This window comes from Fulmarus glacialis, unplaced genomic scaffold (assembly GCF_000690835.1).
Source record: "Fulmarus glacialis isolate BGI_N327 unplaced genomic scaffold, ASM69083v1 scaffold47486, whole genome shotgun sequence".
Classification (NCBI taxonomy): Eukaryota; Metazoa; Chordata; class Aves; order Procellariiformes; family Procellariidae; genus Fulmarus; species Fulmarus glacialis.
This window is the reverse complement of record NW_009217111.1, coordinates 1-14,189: the sequence shown is the minus strand read 5'-3', so window position 1 is coordinate 14,189 and position 14,189 is coordinate 1. Positions and strand designations below refer to the sequence as shown.

Genomic DNA, 14,189 nt, shown 5'->3' with positions numbered 1-14,189 from the left:
GGTACCAGAGTCCAGACTGTGAACACTGTGTCCTGCGCGGTCTCCTGTGAGCACAGAACCCATTTAAGATTTTGTTTCGCCTGTGGTTACTGTGTCCTGAGCATGCCATCAAAGTGTTGGCACGTTATTTTTTAAATCTGGAAACCTTATAGCTCTGAAAACCTGAAATTACAGCTTATACCTGTTTGACATGCTAATGTCTTCTAAAGTGTGGGAAGCATCAATCCTTCCTCCTCTTAAGGCTGCCAAGTACCAATCTGTGCCCTTCCGAGGTAGCAGAGAACTTAGTACACTGATATTTGCCTCCCCTTTCTTTAAATTCGATTGTTGCCTTCTGTATCATGTGGGAAGATGATACATTCCTCTTTTTATGTGGCATGTGGCTTCTCTCTGTCACACCAACATGCACTTTCCTCTCAATGGACACAAATTCAATGCAGAGAGAGTTGGTTTATTTATGTCACCTGCCTGTCCAGCCTAACGGGCTTGATGGCGCTCGCTGTTCTGCGTAAGTGAGGGGTGTTCTAGTGCCAATATTTCCATTATAGAGATAAGGTGAGCAAAGGGGTGTAAGAAACAGGCATTACTTAAAAGCTGAAATCTCATCGTGCATCTCAAGGAGCAGAGAACTGAGTCTCGCTGCACTTCCAGAACTCTACTAATACCTCTCAGAAGCTTCCTCTGCACAGTTTAGTGCTAACAGTGAACTTGTGTGTATATGGCTGTCTGATGACTTAGGTTTTTGTTTCCTCATCTGACTGTATCAGATTGTCTAAGGCTTTACCTTTTGGAAGGACTGTGTGGGTGTCTTGTAGTCACACAGCTCATGTGCAGGGTTGGGAAGGGCAGATTTCATTGGTGGTTATGTGTAATACAGAGCTGTTAATGCAAATTGCAGAGTTTTAAGTTTCTGTTGCTTTGACTTAAGGGATAAAAATTTGTGGAAGTATAAAGAGGATTGCTTTCCTTAAATGAGGAAACCTTTTTTTGACGCTAGAAGGTTGTGGGGAAAACTGAAGCAATGTGACCATGTTGGTTACTTGACCTGGTTTGGACAGTGCTTCCGAAGGTGAATGCTCTTCCCTCATCGGTGTTCACATGGCCATTAATGTGTTATCCAGGGGCTGGTGGAACAGTTGACTCAACTGCCTCCCCACATACTTTGTAGTCATGCACTGCATACTCACTTTGTGCAGAATCAGTGAGGATCTTCACTGTTACTTATTCCCTGATGTGAATCAAGACCACTCAAACTCTGTGTTGGCAAAGGATAAGTTGGAAGCCTCCTAGCCCTTCGTTTTTGCTCTGTCACTGTTTGCTGTTCCAGAGAAGCAGTGGTGTTTTTTCCTCTCTTTACAGTGGCAATGCCTTTGGCCTGGAATATTGTGTAGAAAATTATTGGAAGGGATTGTGTGAGCTGCTGGCTCCTCTTCTCAAACAGTCTGAACGTAATTAATATTGATAATAAGTAACCCATGTCATTCTAGGGCAAGCAGAGTTCCTGATTCATTGTAGTAGGTGAGGCTGTGCAGACCTCTTATTTCAGGGAGGAAAGTTCTGGCCTGCATCTGGCTCTGATGGAGAGCAGTGAACAAGTGCAGTACGTTGCAGCCACAGGCTCCCCTTGTAGGTTCTCTGAATAGTGGTGAAGGAAGTAGTGATCTGGATGAGAGTTGCTTGTAGCTGTGAAATCTCCTGACTTTCCTCATTTTGTCATGTGGGATTAAGCATCACTGCTTAACCTGGACTTATGTCTTCCTAGAACTCTACTATGACCGAGGAAACCACCATGAGTTCGTGTCTCTGGTGAAAGACCTGGCCCGTCCTGGTGAATTCACTCAATCGCAGACATTTGACTTCGAATTCACACACGTGGAAAAACCTTACGAGTCCTACACGGGGCAGAATGTGAAGTTACGGTGAGTCTCCTCCCTTTGCTGACCCCAGTTCTTGGCTCTGTGCAGTGTGCAAGTACTGATATTTACTGTGATGATACTGGTGTGCAGTGTCCCTTCCCAGACATCCTTGCAAACTTATAATGTAACTCCAAATGGATTCTGGTGGGCTGAGTTGTAAAAGGCTATCTTTGAGGGCTCTACTTCTGTAAGCATGCATCAGGCTTTATGGAATTTGTTTTGCCCTATTTAAGTGACAAGAGAAATCAGCCCCTTCTCAATCAACCAAATACTGTCTAATTTAGTTGGTAATTCAAAAAGCAAAAGAAATTTTTTGTTTTAGTCTCCAATGGGGGCATTTTTCCTGTCTTGTAATCAGTCTTGTCAACTTTAATTGTGCTCTATATGGAAACAGATGCCTAGCTTGTATCTTGTTCATTTGTTGCAAACTGTATTTCACATCTAGGCACTCCAGTTGACTTGAAATCCAGTCACTGGCTTCAAAGGGGGGGTTGGAAAATTCTGAGATCTGCAGAAAGAGGTGTGTCTGTGGAGACCGGTGTGATATAATCTCTTGCAAAAGGGCAGTGGTTTTAACATGTGCAAGCTGTTACTCAGATCCCCAAAATGGTGCTTAGGTAACTCAGGCTCACAAATGCATGAAAGCTTAGAAGCTTAGAGAAGTCTTAGAAGAGTCTGCTTTTCCATTTGAAAGTTCCCTTCTGTCTTTTCCAACGTGGGGTATTGGCTGCTCCAGAAGCCAGGGAACCGGTAAGGCTACTTGGATAGCCCAGTGCGATCCATTCAGCCCCACGTGCCTCTCTGCTTCGTCTCTGTTGCTACCTGTACAACCCTAATAGGAGGGTGACTCTCCTTGCAGGTATTTCCTCCGAGCGACTGTCAGCCGCAGACTGAACGACGTGGTGAAGGAGATGGACATAGTTGTGCACACTCTGAGCACCTACCCGGAGCTCAACTCCTCTATTAAGATGGAGGTGGGGATTGAGGATTGCCTGCACATTGAGTTCGAGTATAATAAGTCCAAGTAAGTGTCTCAAGAGCAGCCAGTGGCTGTGGGGAACCATCTGCTACAGTGGACAGCTTGGTTTGGAAGCCCGAGGCATGTGTCTTGCATGTGATCCTCGAAGGGATTCTTTGTTCATGCGCTCCAGCAAGGCTGGCAGACTGTTAAGATCCTGGTTGAGGATCTTTGGGTTCCTCTCCTTGCCCATAGATGTGCTCTCTGGACCAATGAGTGGGAAGCAATGGCTGTGGCTTACTGAGCTTGGAGCACAGCGTGAGGCTGATCAGTATTTCCAGGTGTCTTCAAAGTATAACGCCTGCTCTTTACCAGACAAAACAGCTGAAGTGGGACCTAATTCAGGCACAGAAGTTGGAAACAACTCTTTTAAACTATTTTTAATGCATCTTTCCCAGCTGATGCTAGCAAATTTCCCTGCAGTGTAACGTTTGGGTTAGTTTTACTTGACCTAAAAAATTGGTTTGGGAGGCTTTGCTGTCACAGGGGTTTCTTGCAGATATTCAGCCTGAAATTCTGTTTTTAATTTATCTGATCATGCTAAATGTTCTTGTCGATTTCCAAAAGTCGGGAGGATGAAAGATGAAGTGCTGTTTACAGCAGTGGAGGTGGTTGATATGCCATGTGAAATTTACAGCTGGGGCTGCGGATAAGGGCAAAGTGCCTGACAAGCAAGTTCTCGCTCTTCAGTCTGGGTCCTGGTCTGCTGCACAGTGTTTGATTGTGGTGCTTTCTTCCTTTATGTGCTAGGTATCATTTAAAAGATGTGATTGTCGGAAAGATCTACTTCCTGCTGGTGCGAATCAAGATCAAACACATGGAGATAGATATCATCAAGAGAGAAACAACAGGGACCGGACCCAACGTGTATCATGAGAATGACACAATAGCTAAATATGAGATCATGGATGGGGCACCTGTGAGAGGTGAGAAAGCAGATGAACCCTTCAGAATTCCTCTTCTGAAGTCTTTTGGGGTTGGAACATGAGTCCTGCAGTATCTTCAGCTGCATCTGTGTGCTCAGTAGTAGTATGCATCCTATTTCACTGGTGGACTCACGGCAGTGTACATAGGTGATTAAATATGATCCCTTCTCTGGTATGATGAGGGGAAATTGAGGCATAATGAGTTGCAATGACTTAAGTCTTTTGATGAAGCAGTGGCAGAACCAGGAATAGATGTAAATTCGCTGTTGGCATGGGCCACTGGCTGGCATTGCTGCAACTTGGAGCAGAAAGATGGTGTTCTAGCTCTGTGCCAATCTCCTGTGCCACTTGTTTTCCAGTTCCATTGCCCAGCAGAGTCACCTGCCAGAGAAAAAGTCACCTTACTCATTTTTTCCTGCGGTGCTGTCTTGAAGCAGGTCACAAATGAGTCCTGTGCTGTTAAAGTGGAGATGGAATAGCTGTCAGCAAGGGCAGGATCTGGCTATGGACCATGCATGCTGATTTTTGAAGGGAGTTGAGGTCTTTTAGCTCATCTTACTCCACTTGTGGAAATAGTCACAAGTTTGTAGCCTAGTGAGATTCTGTTTTGCTGGTGCTCTCCTAGTTCATATCTGTGCGTTCTGTCTGTGCTGATGGTTCTGTGCGCTTTGCAGGGGAGTCCATTCCCATCAGACTTTTTCTGGCTGGCTATGAGCTGACTCCAACGATGAGGGACATCAATAAGAAGTTCTCGGTGCGTTATTACCTCAATCTGGTGCTGATCGATGAGGAAGAGAGACGCTACTTTAAACAGCAGGTGAGAAACAGAGCTGTTAGTTCTTCTTGGACCTGTAGACTGCGATACTATGTTATAAGGACCTTCTGGGAATTTGGGATTCCCATGGGGGAGAATCATATTCTTTACTGAGTATCTGTAAGGACCAGACAAATTAGAGAGTGCAAAGAGGGTCTAAAAGGAATGGTCCACGCAGGTCAGATCTGCGTGGTGGTAGGGATGCATGTAGAAGGTGCCCACCTGGGACTTCTTTCCTCTCTGTTGCCCTGTGGTGGAGCTTCTGTGCTTCACCTTATCAATTGCAATGTGGTGGCCAATGGCAATAGGACAGAGCTGCCCTAGACATCCAGTGGGTTGCCTCTCTGTGCTCAGATCCTGGGGAGGAGCGCTCTACCCAAATTTTCAGGAAGGTTGCATTGCGAGGCCTCTGCTTGCCACTGCAAGTGGCCTCATGTGCATGACTGTGGGTGGAACATGCCCTCATGGGCTGAGTTCTCACTGGGTGCAAGCTGCTTACCTGGCAGCTTGGTTCAGCCTTTGGGTCTGGGTGGGGCCAGAAGAAGGTCTCACAAGCCCTGACGAGCCATGCTGGCTGTGTTACTACAGGAGGTGGTGCTTTGGCGGAAAGGAGACATAGTGAGGAAGAGCATGTCCCACCAAGCAGCCATCGCCTCCCAGCGGTTTGAGGGGACATCCTCACACACCGAGGCCAAGACCCCCAGCCAGCCTGCAGAGAACAACGGCCGGCAGTGAGAGGCCACGCAGAGGAAGGCTGCTCTGGAGCCCGTGGGGACAGCAGCAAGGAGGAAGAAAAAACACTTCAGAGACTTCATGAAAATAAATATCCGTTTTTGACTTAATTCCTTTCTTCAAAGGACTCATAGGGTGGGAAGGGGATGGGAGGGCAAGGCAAGCTGGAGCACTGGTGGTGCAGGGTTGAAGGTACCTCAGTGCTTCCCAATCAACTACCTTCCTCTGGGTTTGGGTGCTTTGAGGCATGTGTCCAGAGGCTGCGGAGCTGCCTGATCTCCTCTTTGCCCCGAGACCCTTTCAGTGTGGCAGCGGGGAGGGAGAGAGCAAGTGAAGGCCAAATCTGCTGCTTCTTCCCAGCGGTGTGGAGGTTGCTTTGGGGCTGTGTAGGATGGATATTTTTCTTGCCTTTCTGAAATCTTCACGAGGGAAAAATGACACAGTGATTAGCTGGAAGGTAGAGGAGGGAGTCAGAGGCTGAGGTGCGGCCTACTTGATATTGCTTAGTGTTATCGCCTCGCTGCCTCCCCTTCCTCTTCATGCTGGCGTTGGATTCCTTGTCACAAAGAGTTATATAATGTAGTTGAGTCAGCCCTGGGACTGCCACGCAGCCGCGTGGAGCACGGGCAGCAGGCGTGCTGTTGTGTTCTTGCTGTGGAGCTCCTGACTGCCGTGTTGCATCAAGGGGGAGCTGTGGCTGGTAGGAGGGAGTGAGGCATGCGAAGGTAGTAGGAGGTGGCAGAGCGGTGAAGGTCCCAGTGCTGCTGGGTGGGCAAGAATTGGGGGCAGGAAGGCTCCTGGCCGAGAGCAGTGCCTTCCTAGTCTTGTCCCGGCAGCTGCCTGAGTGCCCCTGAGATTCAGTCTCTCTGGTTGCTGCACTCATACGGGTCCCAGTTGCTGCTGTAGAGCAGGGGCAGACCAGCCTTGAGAGGTCTAGAGAATAGTTTTGGAATGTGAGAAATAAATGGGGGCTCTCTTGGGAGCAGGCTTACGCCGCACACGCTGCCCTGCTTGTATCTGTGTCCTTGTGACAGAGCAGGCTTTGTAGTAGGGACAGATGGCAGTATAGAAACACGTGCATACTGTTTTGTTTGCTCCCTCGCGCCTGCGGGATGAGGATTAGTAAGGACAGAAAGTGGATGCAATTGTTTTAAGAAGCTCATGGCCTATGTGTGCTGCTAGATGAAGCCAGGCAGCAACTGGAAGGATGGTGGAGCTCTCTGATTCCAGAGACACATTCCTGAGGCCTGAGCTGAAATCACCAGTGAGGTCTGAGGGTATGCCATGAACTGAGAATCTGAATGCGGGTTTTGTCTTTTCTAAAATAAGCTTCTTTTAGTCTTCAGCTAAGTAGAATCATGAGAACGTTCCCAGAAGGGAATCACTCCTCCTTTAAAAATTAGATGTGGCTTTGTAGAAGTTTGATTGACTGAGTCTGGAGAATATCCATCCTGTTTAGATGCCCTTCAAGGAAGCAGGTGGTTGGACCTCCTACCAGATGGAGAGACAAGCCTGCACTAAATGCTGGGATATGAGCTCTATCAAGTGGGATTTGGCTGGATTTCCCTGTGAGTTTGTGGCTCGCTAGGGTTTTGTCCAGCTTCCTTTTGACTCTGGAATGAATCTCCTCTGCCTCTGTCCTACAGCTGAATGTAGAACAGTTGTCTTGCAGCCGGGAAATGGAAGTATCTTCTGCTTTGTTTAGTGGAACAGTGCTGGTGGAGGGAATGGGGCCTGGGTGGGAAGGGGAGCTTTTTATGTAATAAGACAGCTACTGTATTTCAGTGATAAATGTGTGTTTCTGCTTGCCAAAGTAAGTTATCTTTTACTCACCACGTGTAAGGTTGTGGTTTTTAGTAGAGCTGGACAGTCTCGCTCTGTTGTAAAGGACACTAATGATCTCATCTATGCTGAATGCTCGTGTCACACCATGTTTCTGCTCTGTAATAGTGAAGACGTGGCTTGCTTTTCTTTACATGAGAAGTCTGTGCCATGGGCTGGAGCCGTGTCTTCCTAAGACTGAAGCAAAAGCTTACTTTAGACAACTACCTTGCTATGCCAGGGTGAGGGGTGGTAACCTGCTGCAGGTCTTGCATGGCAAAGGAATCTGGATGTTACTTTTGACACTCACTCTACTCGCCCTTCTGTGTAGGGGGAACCACCTGTGCTGTGGCAATACACAATCTTGTAGAGACAAGTAAAGCTCCCACTGGGAGCCTCTGGGGATAGCAGACTATCTTTCCATGGCTAAACTGAGCACAGCAGCACCCTAACCGCCCTATAGCTCTCCCTCAACTCCCATCCCACCTAGAATTTTTTTCCTTGCCTATTCTTGATTGTAGGCCATGTGGTATTAAAGAAACCCCATGGATGAAGATGTCTCTGCATTCCAGGAGTGTTTTGTTTACTGGCTGAACACCATCAGTACTGGATGTTAGACAATTGTCTGACAAGACAATGCACTGTAAGGAGATTTCTATTAAACTTCTGTTCATCACTTCTGGTGGGGTTATTTGGAAAAGGTGCATGAGCCTATACATTGGGTTGGTTTGGGGTTGTTTGGGTTTTTTTTCCTACTTTGTGGCCCTCTCCCATGTGTCCTTACTTGTGGAACCAGAATTTAGAAATGATCCCCATTTTTACTTAATCCGAATGGACCATTCAACCTGTTAGCCACTAGGCCCTCTGTTTTTCTGGGGTGGAGCAGATGTGCTGAGCATCTTTAGAGAGAAGTTGAAGCATAAGGTCACTCCAGGACAAGGTACTTAAGAAAAGCGTTTCATTTGCATAGTAAGGGGCAGACACTACTCGAGCAGTCGTGTCCCCCTGAGCTGGTTCTGTTCCGTACTTGGGTCATTCCCTCTCTCCCAGGCAGAGTCAGGCAGAGGGGAGTGTGCAAGTACTAAACCAAGCAGTGCAACCTGTAATTAAGCCTCTGCTGTGTTTACATGTTTCTTAATTCGTTGTCTTTTCAATGGCTGTATTTTAAAACTTGGGTTTTTTGTCTCCAATTAAAAAGAGCCAGCCCTGGCTGTCAAATGCTGTGCATGAGTTTGTCTGATATGGTTTATATTGCCCGGCCCAGGTCTGGTTTTGTTTGGGGTTTTTGTTACGATATTAAGACACTTTTTTTTTAGTGCCATACTGTGCAGCCCTCCCAACAAGCTCAAGGAGTTTGTCCTTCATTATATGTATAAATTCTTCGTCTGTCTTTAAGCTGTCACTGCTTAGAAGCTGTGCTGGTGGAGGACCCATGTAGCTTAAAAATTAGCAAGCTAACTTTTTCTTCTATTTCCCTGATGTCAGTACTAAAATAACATGGGAAGTTTTGTATCTACAGGAACTTAACTGCGATCTGCTTTGCAGCAATCAGCTGGATGTGTATATACATCTAAATTTTCTTGTTCTAGACAGAAGCTTAGTGATACCTTTCTGCACAAAAATGTTCCTCTGCAGTGCATGGAACTGCACTGGATCCTGTAGTAAACATCCTCACAGAAGATGCATTTGTTTTGTCCTTCAAGACATAAATTGCAGATTTTTCCACTATTAAAAATCGAGCAGCTGCAATTGATTCTAAAAGGCTTTATTTAAAAATAAGCAAAAATAACAGTGTGTCAGAATAAGGGACATGTAGCTGCGAATCATGTGCGGGCACGTTCTTGTTGCTGTGATTGAGCAAGTAAACTTGAGAATTACGCTGGTTTAGGAGGAGGCGTCAGCGGGCTGGGTAGAAGCTGTGCTGCTGTCAGTTTCTTAATGTGGCTTTTCCTCTTCCAGGCTCAAGACAAAATCAAATTCCTCTGCATTGAAAAGGTAAGGAAGAAAAAGCCATCAGTGGAACTTCCAAGTTCTCTGAGTGAGGGCTGCCTCTCAGAGGGAATGGCACCAAGAGTCCAGAGAAGAAGGTTCTTACCTTGTGTCAGTGGTTGGATGGAAAGACGTTGTCTTGTGAAGAGCATCATGTTCTTTAGGGGGCCTCCATCTGCTTTATGTGCCAGGTGGTGAGCCTTGATTTCAGAAAGGGGGATGAAACGTTTTGTCATCCGCACAAACTGGACATCCACCTGGGAAGTGATGGGCAGCAAAGGTGCATGGTTGGAGAAGGATATAGCCTCCAGAGGTCACATAAGATCTTTCGGGGGGGATAAAGATTTTAACCTGAATCAAATGACTGATGCATACTATCTCATAATGGCATGGAAGCTTTTCCTTGCTCAAGGCTAAAATAACTTTCAGATACTTCTGGCAGGTGATCTGTTTACATGAATCTTGGCACTGTGCACTAGCAACGTACACTCATGTCACAGACAATACAAAATTAAGATGCGGGATGTAGCCAGCCTGTGAACAGTTACTTTCCTATAATTTAGTGTGCCTCAAAACTACAGCTTTGTTTGCTGTAGACTGAGAGCGGTACTTAAAGATACTGTTTCTCTTTCCTAACCCAGAATTCTGCCATGCACGGAGGTCAGCTCTGCATCCAAGTAAGATTTGAAAATTTAGGGAGATACATTTTGGCAGCCTTCTGGAAGAGAGAGAGGAAAAGGTAGAGAAAACAATCAGGATTGCATTTTCTCTTGAGAGAGAAAAAGTTAGCTAGGCCAGGACAGAAGCTTAAGAAGATATGCAATATGATGATAAGAGGCTTCTAACTTCACTCAGCTTGCACACAGAGCTTGAAACAGCTGTATTTAGTTTACTACATTACCATGGACCATTTGGGGTTCTCTCTTCTGCTGGAGGAATCATAATGAGGATCCTTCTGATCAAACTGTGTGTGATCAGGGTATGCCTCCTTTACGATCTGAAGCAGAAGGGGAAAAGAATGTGAGATAAGTTCCCATCAGTTAAAAACTATTGTCAGCAAAGGGTGTAAAATGCCCTTGAGAAAGCTATGACTAGACATAAGGAATAATCCTGGTGCAAAAATCAGCCTTGCTTTCCCTGAACTCCATTCTAATGGTGGAATATGTTTCCTTACTTTACATATCTTGGGTCGAAGCACTGCAGAACAGTATGGCTGTCAATGAAGCATCATCACCTCTTCGGAGAGCAATGTGGAAGGAGCACACGCAACAGAGGAAAACTGGGTAGACGACGACAGACTTTGTGACGAGTTCTCCTCTTAAAGACAAAGCTTTTCTGTGCCTTAGGTTTTATACTACTGCCTTGCAGGCTCAGCTGACTACAATTTAGTGAATCAGGTTTTAATCAGAGTGGAGCAACACTTGACTTAGCTGGAAGCACTCTCAAATGTCAGCAGGATAACATCAGTATGGTTCCATTTCTCTGTGGAAAGATGCCTGAGTCAGCCCTGCTGCGATATGTACCGTTGAGCCTAGATGCACTACGCTCATTCGCTGCTCTGATTAGACGACTTTTGCACTCCTTTGGTGCCGAGACAGAAGTAGGGCTAATGAGCTGTTTGATAACCTACCGATTATTCGATAACCTACTTCTCCCCGCTCACCCCAAAACAGAATGAGAAAGAGGCACTCACCTTGACAATGCCAACAATGCCAGGCTCTTTACAGTTACTGTGGTAGAAGAAGGCCTGCTGCCCCAGTTTCATGGCTCTCAGGAAATTCCTTGCCTGTCAGGTATAAACGAGAGACTTTCAGCTCTTTGTATCAAGCTCTCAGGGTTTCATTCTAAGCAGCTAGGAACTAACAACAAGAGAGGTATATGGGCTTCACAGCTCCTCAGATAAGGTTTCCTACAGTTGTCATACAGATGCTTTGTGCTGCAACGAAATGAAGTAGAAACAAGGCTAAAAAGCAAGATCGTGTTGGTTAGAAAGTATATGGGAATTCAACACTTAGCCACACTCGTTCAGAGATAGCAGGAGACTTTTGTTAGCTGTCAGCAAACAAGCAGCAGAGCAGATCATATATGAGGGGGAAGCATATATAGTAAGAGGATCATATATAGTAGAAGAAGCACACGTGAATTTCCTTTGCAGAGAGGCCTGGAACAGAAACCTGTACACTGACAAGGCAGAGTATTTGGGTAAGTACAGACTTGCTAAAAGATTTCAAGGGAAATAAAGGCTGGTCTAAGCTAAAGACCAAGCTAAAGAAAAACTGGATGATTTGACAGAATATTACCCAGCCTGAATCCACCTTTGACCTAGAGGCAATTAAGCAGGAGTTTTGACTCCTGACAAAATGCACCTGTAAAAAAAGGCAGAGTACCTCAAAAGGAAATCCTTCAGGCAAAGGGAATAAGTTAACCTGTGGGGAGAGCCCCCTTTTTTCTAGTGCTGTTTCAGTGACTCCATCTTTGACATGTGCTCCTTACCTGGTAGTTTCTTACTCCATCCCAAAAGGTTGTCTGATTGGGCTGAGCTTTCAAGTCATCAATGCTGAACTGCCAAATGGAATGAAAATACAGGTTAAGTTCAGGAGATAGTTTGATCTTTGTTGTGTCATTGTCTACATTGTGCCTAAACATTTGTTCCTAGTAGCTCCTTCAATTATAGTACAAACTTCACACAAATTTTTTTGGTTCCTGCAGGGGCTAACGAAAAGCCTTCATAAAGGAGGAAAACTGCCACAGTGTAAAGGCAGAGTCTGAAATAGATGCTGCCCCTGCTACCAACAGCTAAGCATCTTGAGGACCTGATTTCCTCTTTTATTACAAGTATCAAACCCCAAGGCTGTCACCCTGGAAGAGAACAACATTATGTCTTTCTATTTCCAGGAAGACAAATGGTTTTTGAGAAGTAAAGACACAATAGTGTTAGTATTGCAAACAATCTGAATTGTCTGATCCTGTAAATCAGCGTTCAGGCACTAATGCTCTGGATGGTAGTGAAACTGCTTCTATGCTTTGCTGAGTAAGGATGGGTGTCGGTGCTTACTTTCACATCCACTCCCTTCTCGAGCCTGCTCTCTGGTTCTGATTTCAGAAGCCAATGAGAATACGTTATTTTGCTTTCCTCCCCACCGGAGTCAGATTCTTTTGTCTTCTTCCAGTTCTTCCATCCTGACTTGGAACTCCCAGCTGGAGGTTTTGTGGACTTCTCTTCTTCCTCCTTATCCGGAGACTCCTCCTCAGTTTTGGCAATTTTAGCATCAGGCTCTTTTTTATCTTAAAAGAAACAATAAAAAAAACCCCATTCAGCTAAAACACATTTAGTTTCCGATAAGGACTGGTGCAGAAACATTTTTAGTCATCCAAGCTGGTTTCACATACTGGTATTTGACTGCAGCAGAGCTTTGGTGCACCCCAGATGCTATGGGTAAGGTAGTAGCGTTATGCACCAGTGTTTCTGAGTATTTTTAGTTTGCATCTGAAATAAGGAGATTTTTTTGTGTGTGTGGCGTGCACAAATGTAGTTTAATAGTCATAGTTAATCATAAAAAAACCCACGATAGACCATGTTGCTCACATGAAGTGTAGTTGAATTTTTTTAATTAATTGCTGAGAAATCAGCTGCAGGCAAAAAAGTTGATTTAGGTGAGTCTGGTGACTAACAGGAAAATTCGGCAGCAAAGCAAGCTATTTCAATTGCTGCAGTAGTTGGAAACCTTAGATTAAGACTCCACCATACTACCTGTTCAGAGGGGGTCTATATCCCTGTTTGTCCAGGACCCAGATAGCAAAAAACAGTTAATAAGAAGTGATTGAAGGGTAAGAAGGTGGTTATTTGCTGGAGTCAATTAAGCAGATGAGTGGCATAGATAAGGCTTTGTAATTTTTTTCATCTCATACCTTAAACACCACATAATGTTGCCTCAAATGCAAGGTTTTTGCTTTTTGCTTTTTGCTTTTTTTGCAGGTGGTACCACATCAGCTTCCTGCCACTACACTGGGTATACTTTGACTGACCATCTCTAATGCGTAGGACCTGAAAGCTCTTCATAAATGGGCATGAGTCACATTTCTTAACCACCTTGTGCTGAGAATACATCATTGTCCCTATCGTACACCTAGGAGACTTGTCTCGGTCACACATGGATGCTCAGCCCATTTTTACAGAGGAAATGCTGTCTATAAGACATGTGGCTTTGAAAGACAGACGCTTAAGATGACTGTACTTTCACTATAGCTTGGAACCTCAAGTGAGAGATGCAGAATTAGTTAGGATGTCAGCACAGACCTGCTACTGCTCCTTTGTCTCTCTTTCTGCTCGGCCAAGGCATCTCTGGTCTCTTTGAATTATCTTCTCTTCACTGAGAAGCACCTGCTGAATGACAGAAGGAGGAAGAATTACTGCTTATTCAGGCAAGCTGAAAAAAGTAGAGATAACTGAGACAGAGAACGGTAAAAGCTGTACAGTAAGTGGAAAGTAAATAAATTTCCTTCCTTGAGCTCAGCCATTTCCTCTATCAGTGCAAATGCTGGCACTGGTTGAGGACCACACCCTTGGCGAGTTGGAGGCAGGCAGGCCCTCCACAGCAGTGCTCTGATGGACATTAGCAGAAGGGCTGCTTTTCTCCACACTGGCGCAGCTGTTGGAGAAAAGTCCCGAAGGTGCTTGGCCTAAGTGTGGCCCCTCTCTGCTGTGCAAGAGGAGCTGTGCTTTTGGAAATGGGAGAACAGCGTGCCTCCAGAGCTCAGTCCAGCCTCGCACCAGGGCTGTCTGGCCCAGCTTGTTGCTCACGGAGATTAGACATGCAAAGTCCCTTCGGGAAAGGGAGAAGCTGGCTGGTCCAACCCTTTGCCCCCTTCTGCCAGCAGCCCGTTAGAAGTTATTTGGCTCTGAGCTGGCCTCAGTCTGCCAGAGCGGGTGGCATCAACTTTTCCACCTTCTATGCCAAGCTTCTCCCCTCCCT

General features: G+C 45.6%; 2 protein-coding genes across 2 annotated transcripts; one reads left to right on the top strand and one right to left on the bottom strand.

Moving 5' to 3' along the window:
- The first annotated feature begins 489 nt into the window (after positions 1-489).
- VPS26B (vacuolar protein sorting 26 homolog B (S. pombe)) lies at positions 490-5,504 on the top strand. Its single transcript, XM_009579531.1, has 6 exons — positions 490-508; positions 1,763-1,919; positions 2,776-2,940; positions 3,685-3,860; positions 4,535-4,677; positions 5,263-5,504. The coding sequence occupies exons 1-6, from the start codon at positions 490-492 to the stop codon at positions 5,407-5,409; spliced, it is 807 nt and encodes a 268-aa protein (XP_009577826.1). The 3' UTR covers positions 5,410-5,504.
- A 3,472-nt stretch (positions 5,505-8,976) lies between these two features.
- On the bottom strand, positions 8,977-13,602 carry THYN1 (thymocyte nuclear protein 1). The gene is made up of 7 exons (XM_009579530.1): positions 13,514-13,602; positions 12,272-12,501; positions 11,710-11,778; positions 10,910-11,002; positions 10,118-10,213; positions 9,323-9,473; positions 8,977-9,209 (listed from the first exon to the last, which is right to left on the bottom strand). Exons 1-7 carry the CDS (start codon positions 13,554-13,556, stop codon positions 9,163-9,165), a joined length of 729 nt encoding a protein of 242 aa, XP_009577825.1. The 5' UTR covers positions 13,557-13,602; the 3' UTR covers positions 8,977-9,162.
- Between the last annotated feature and the right edge of the window lie 587 nt (positions 13,603-14,189).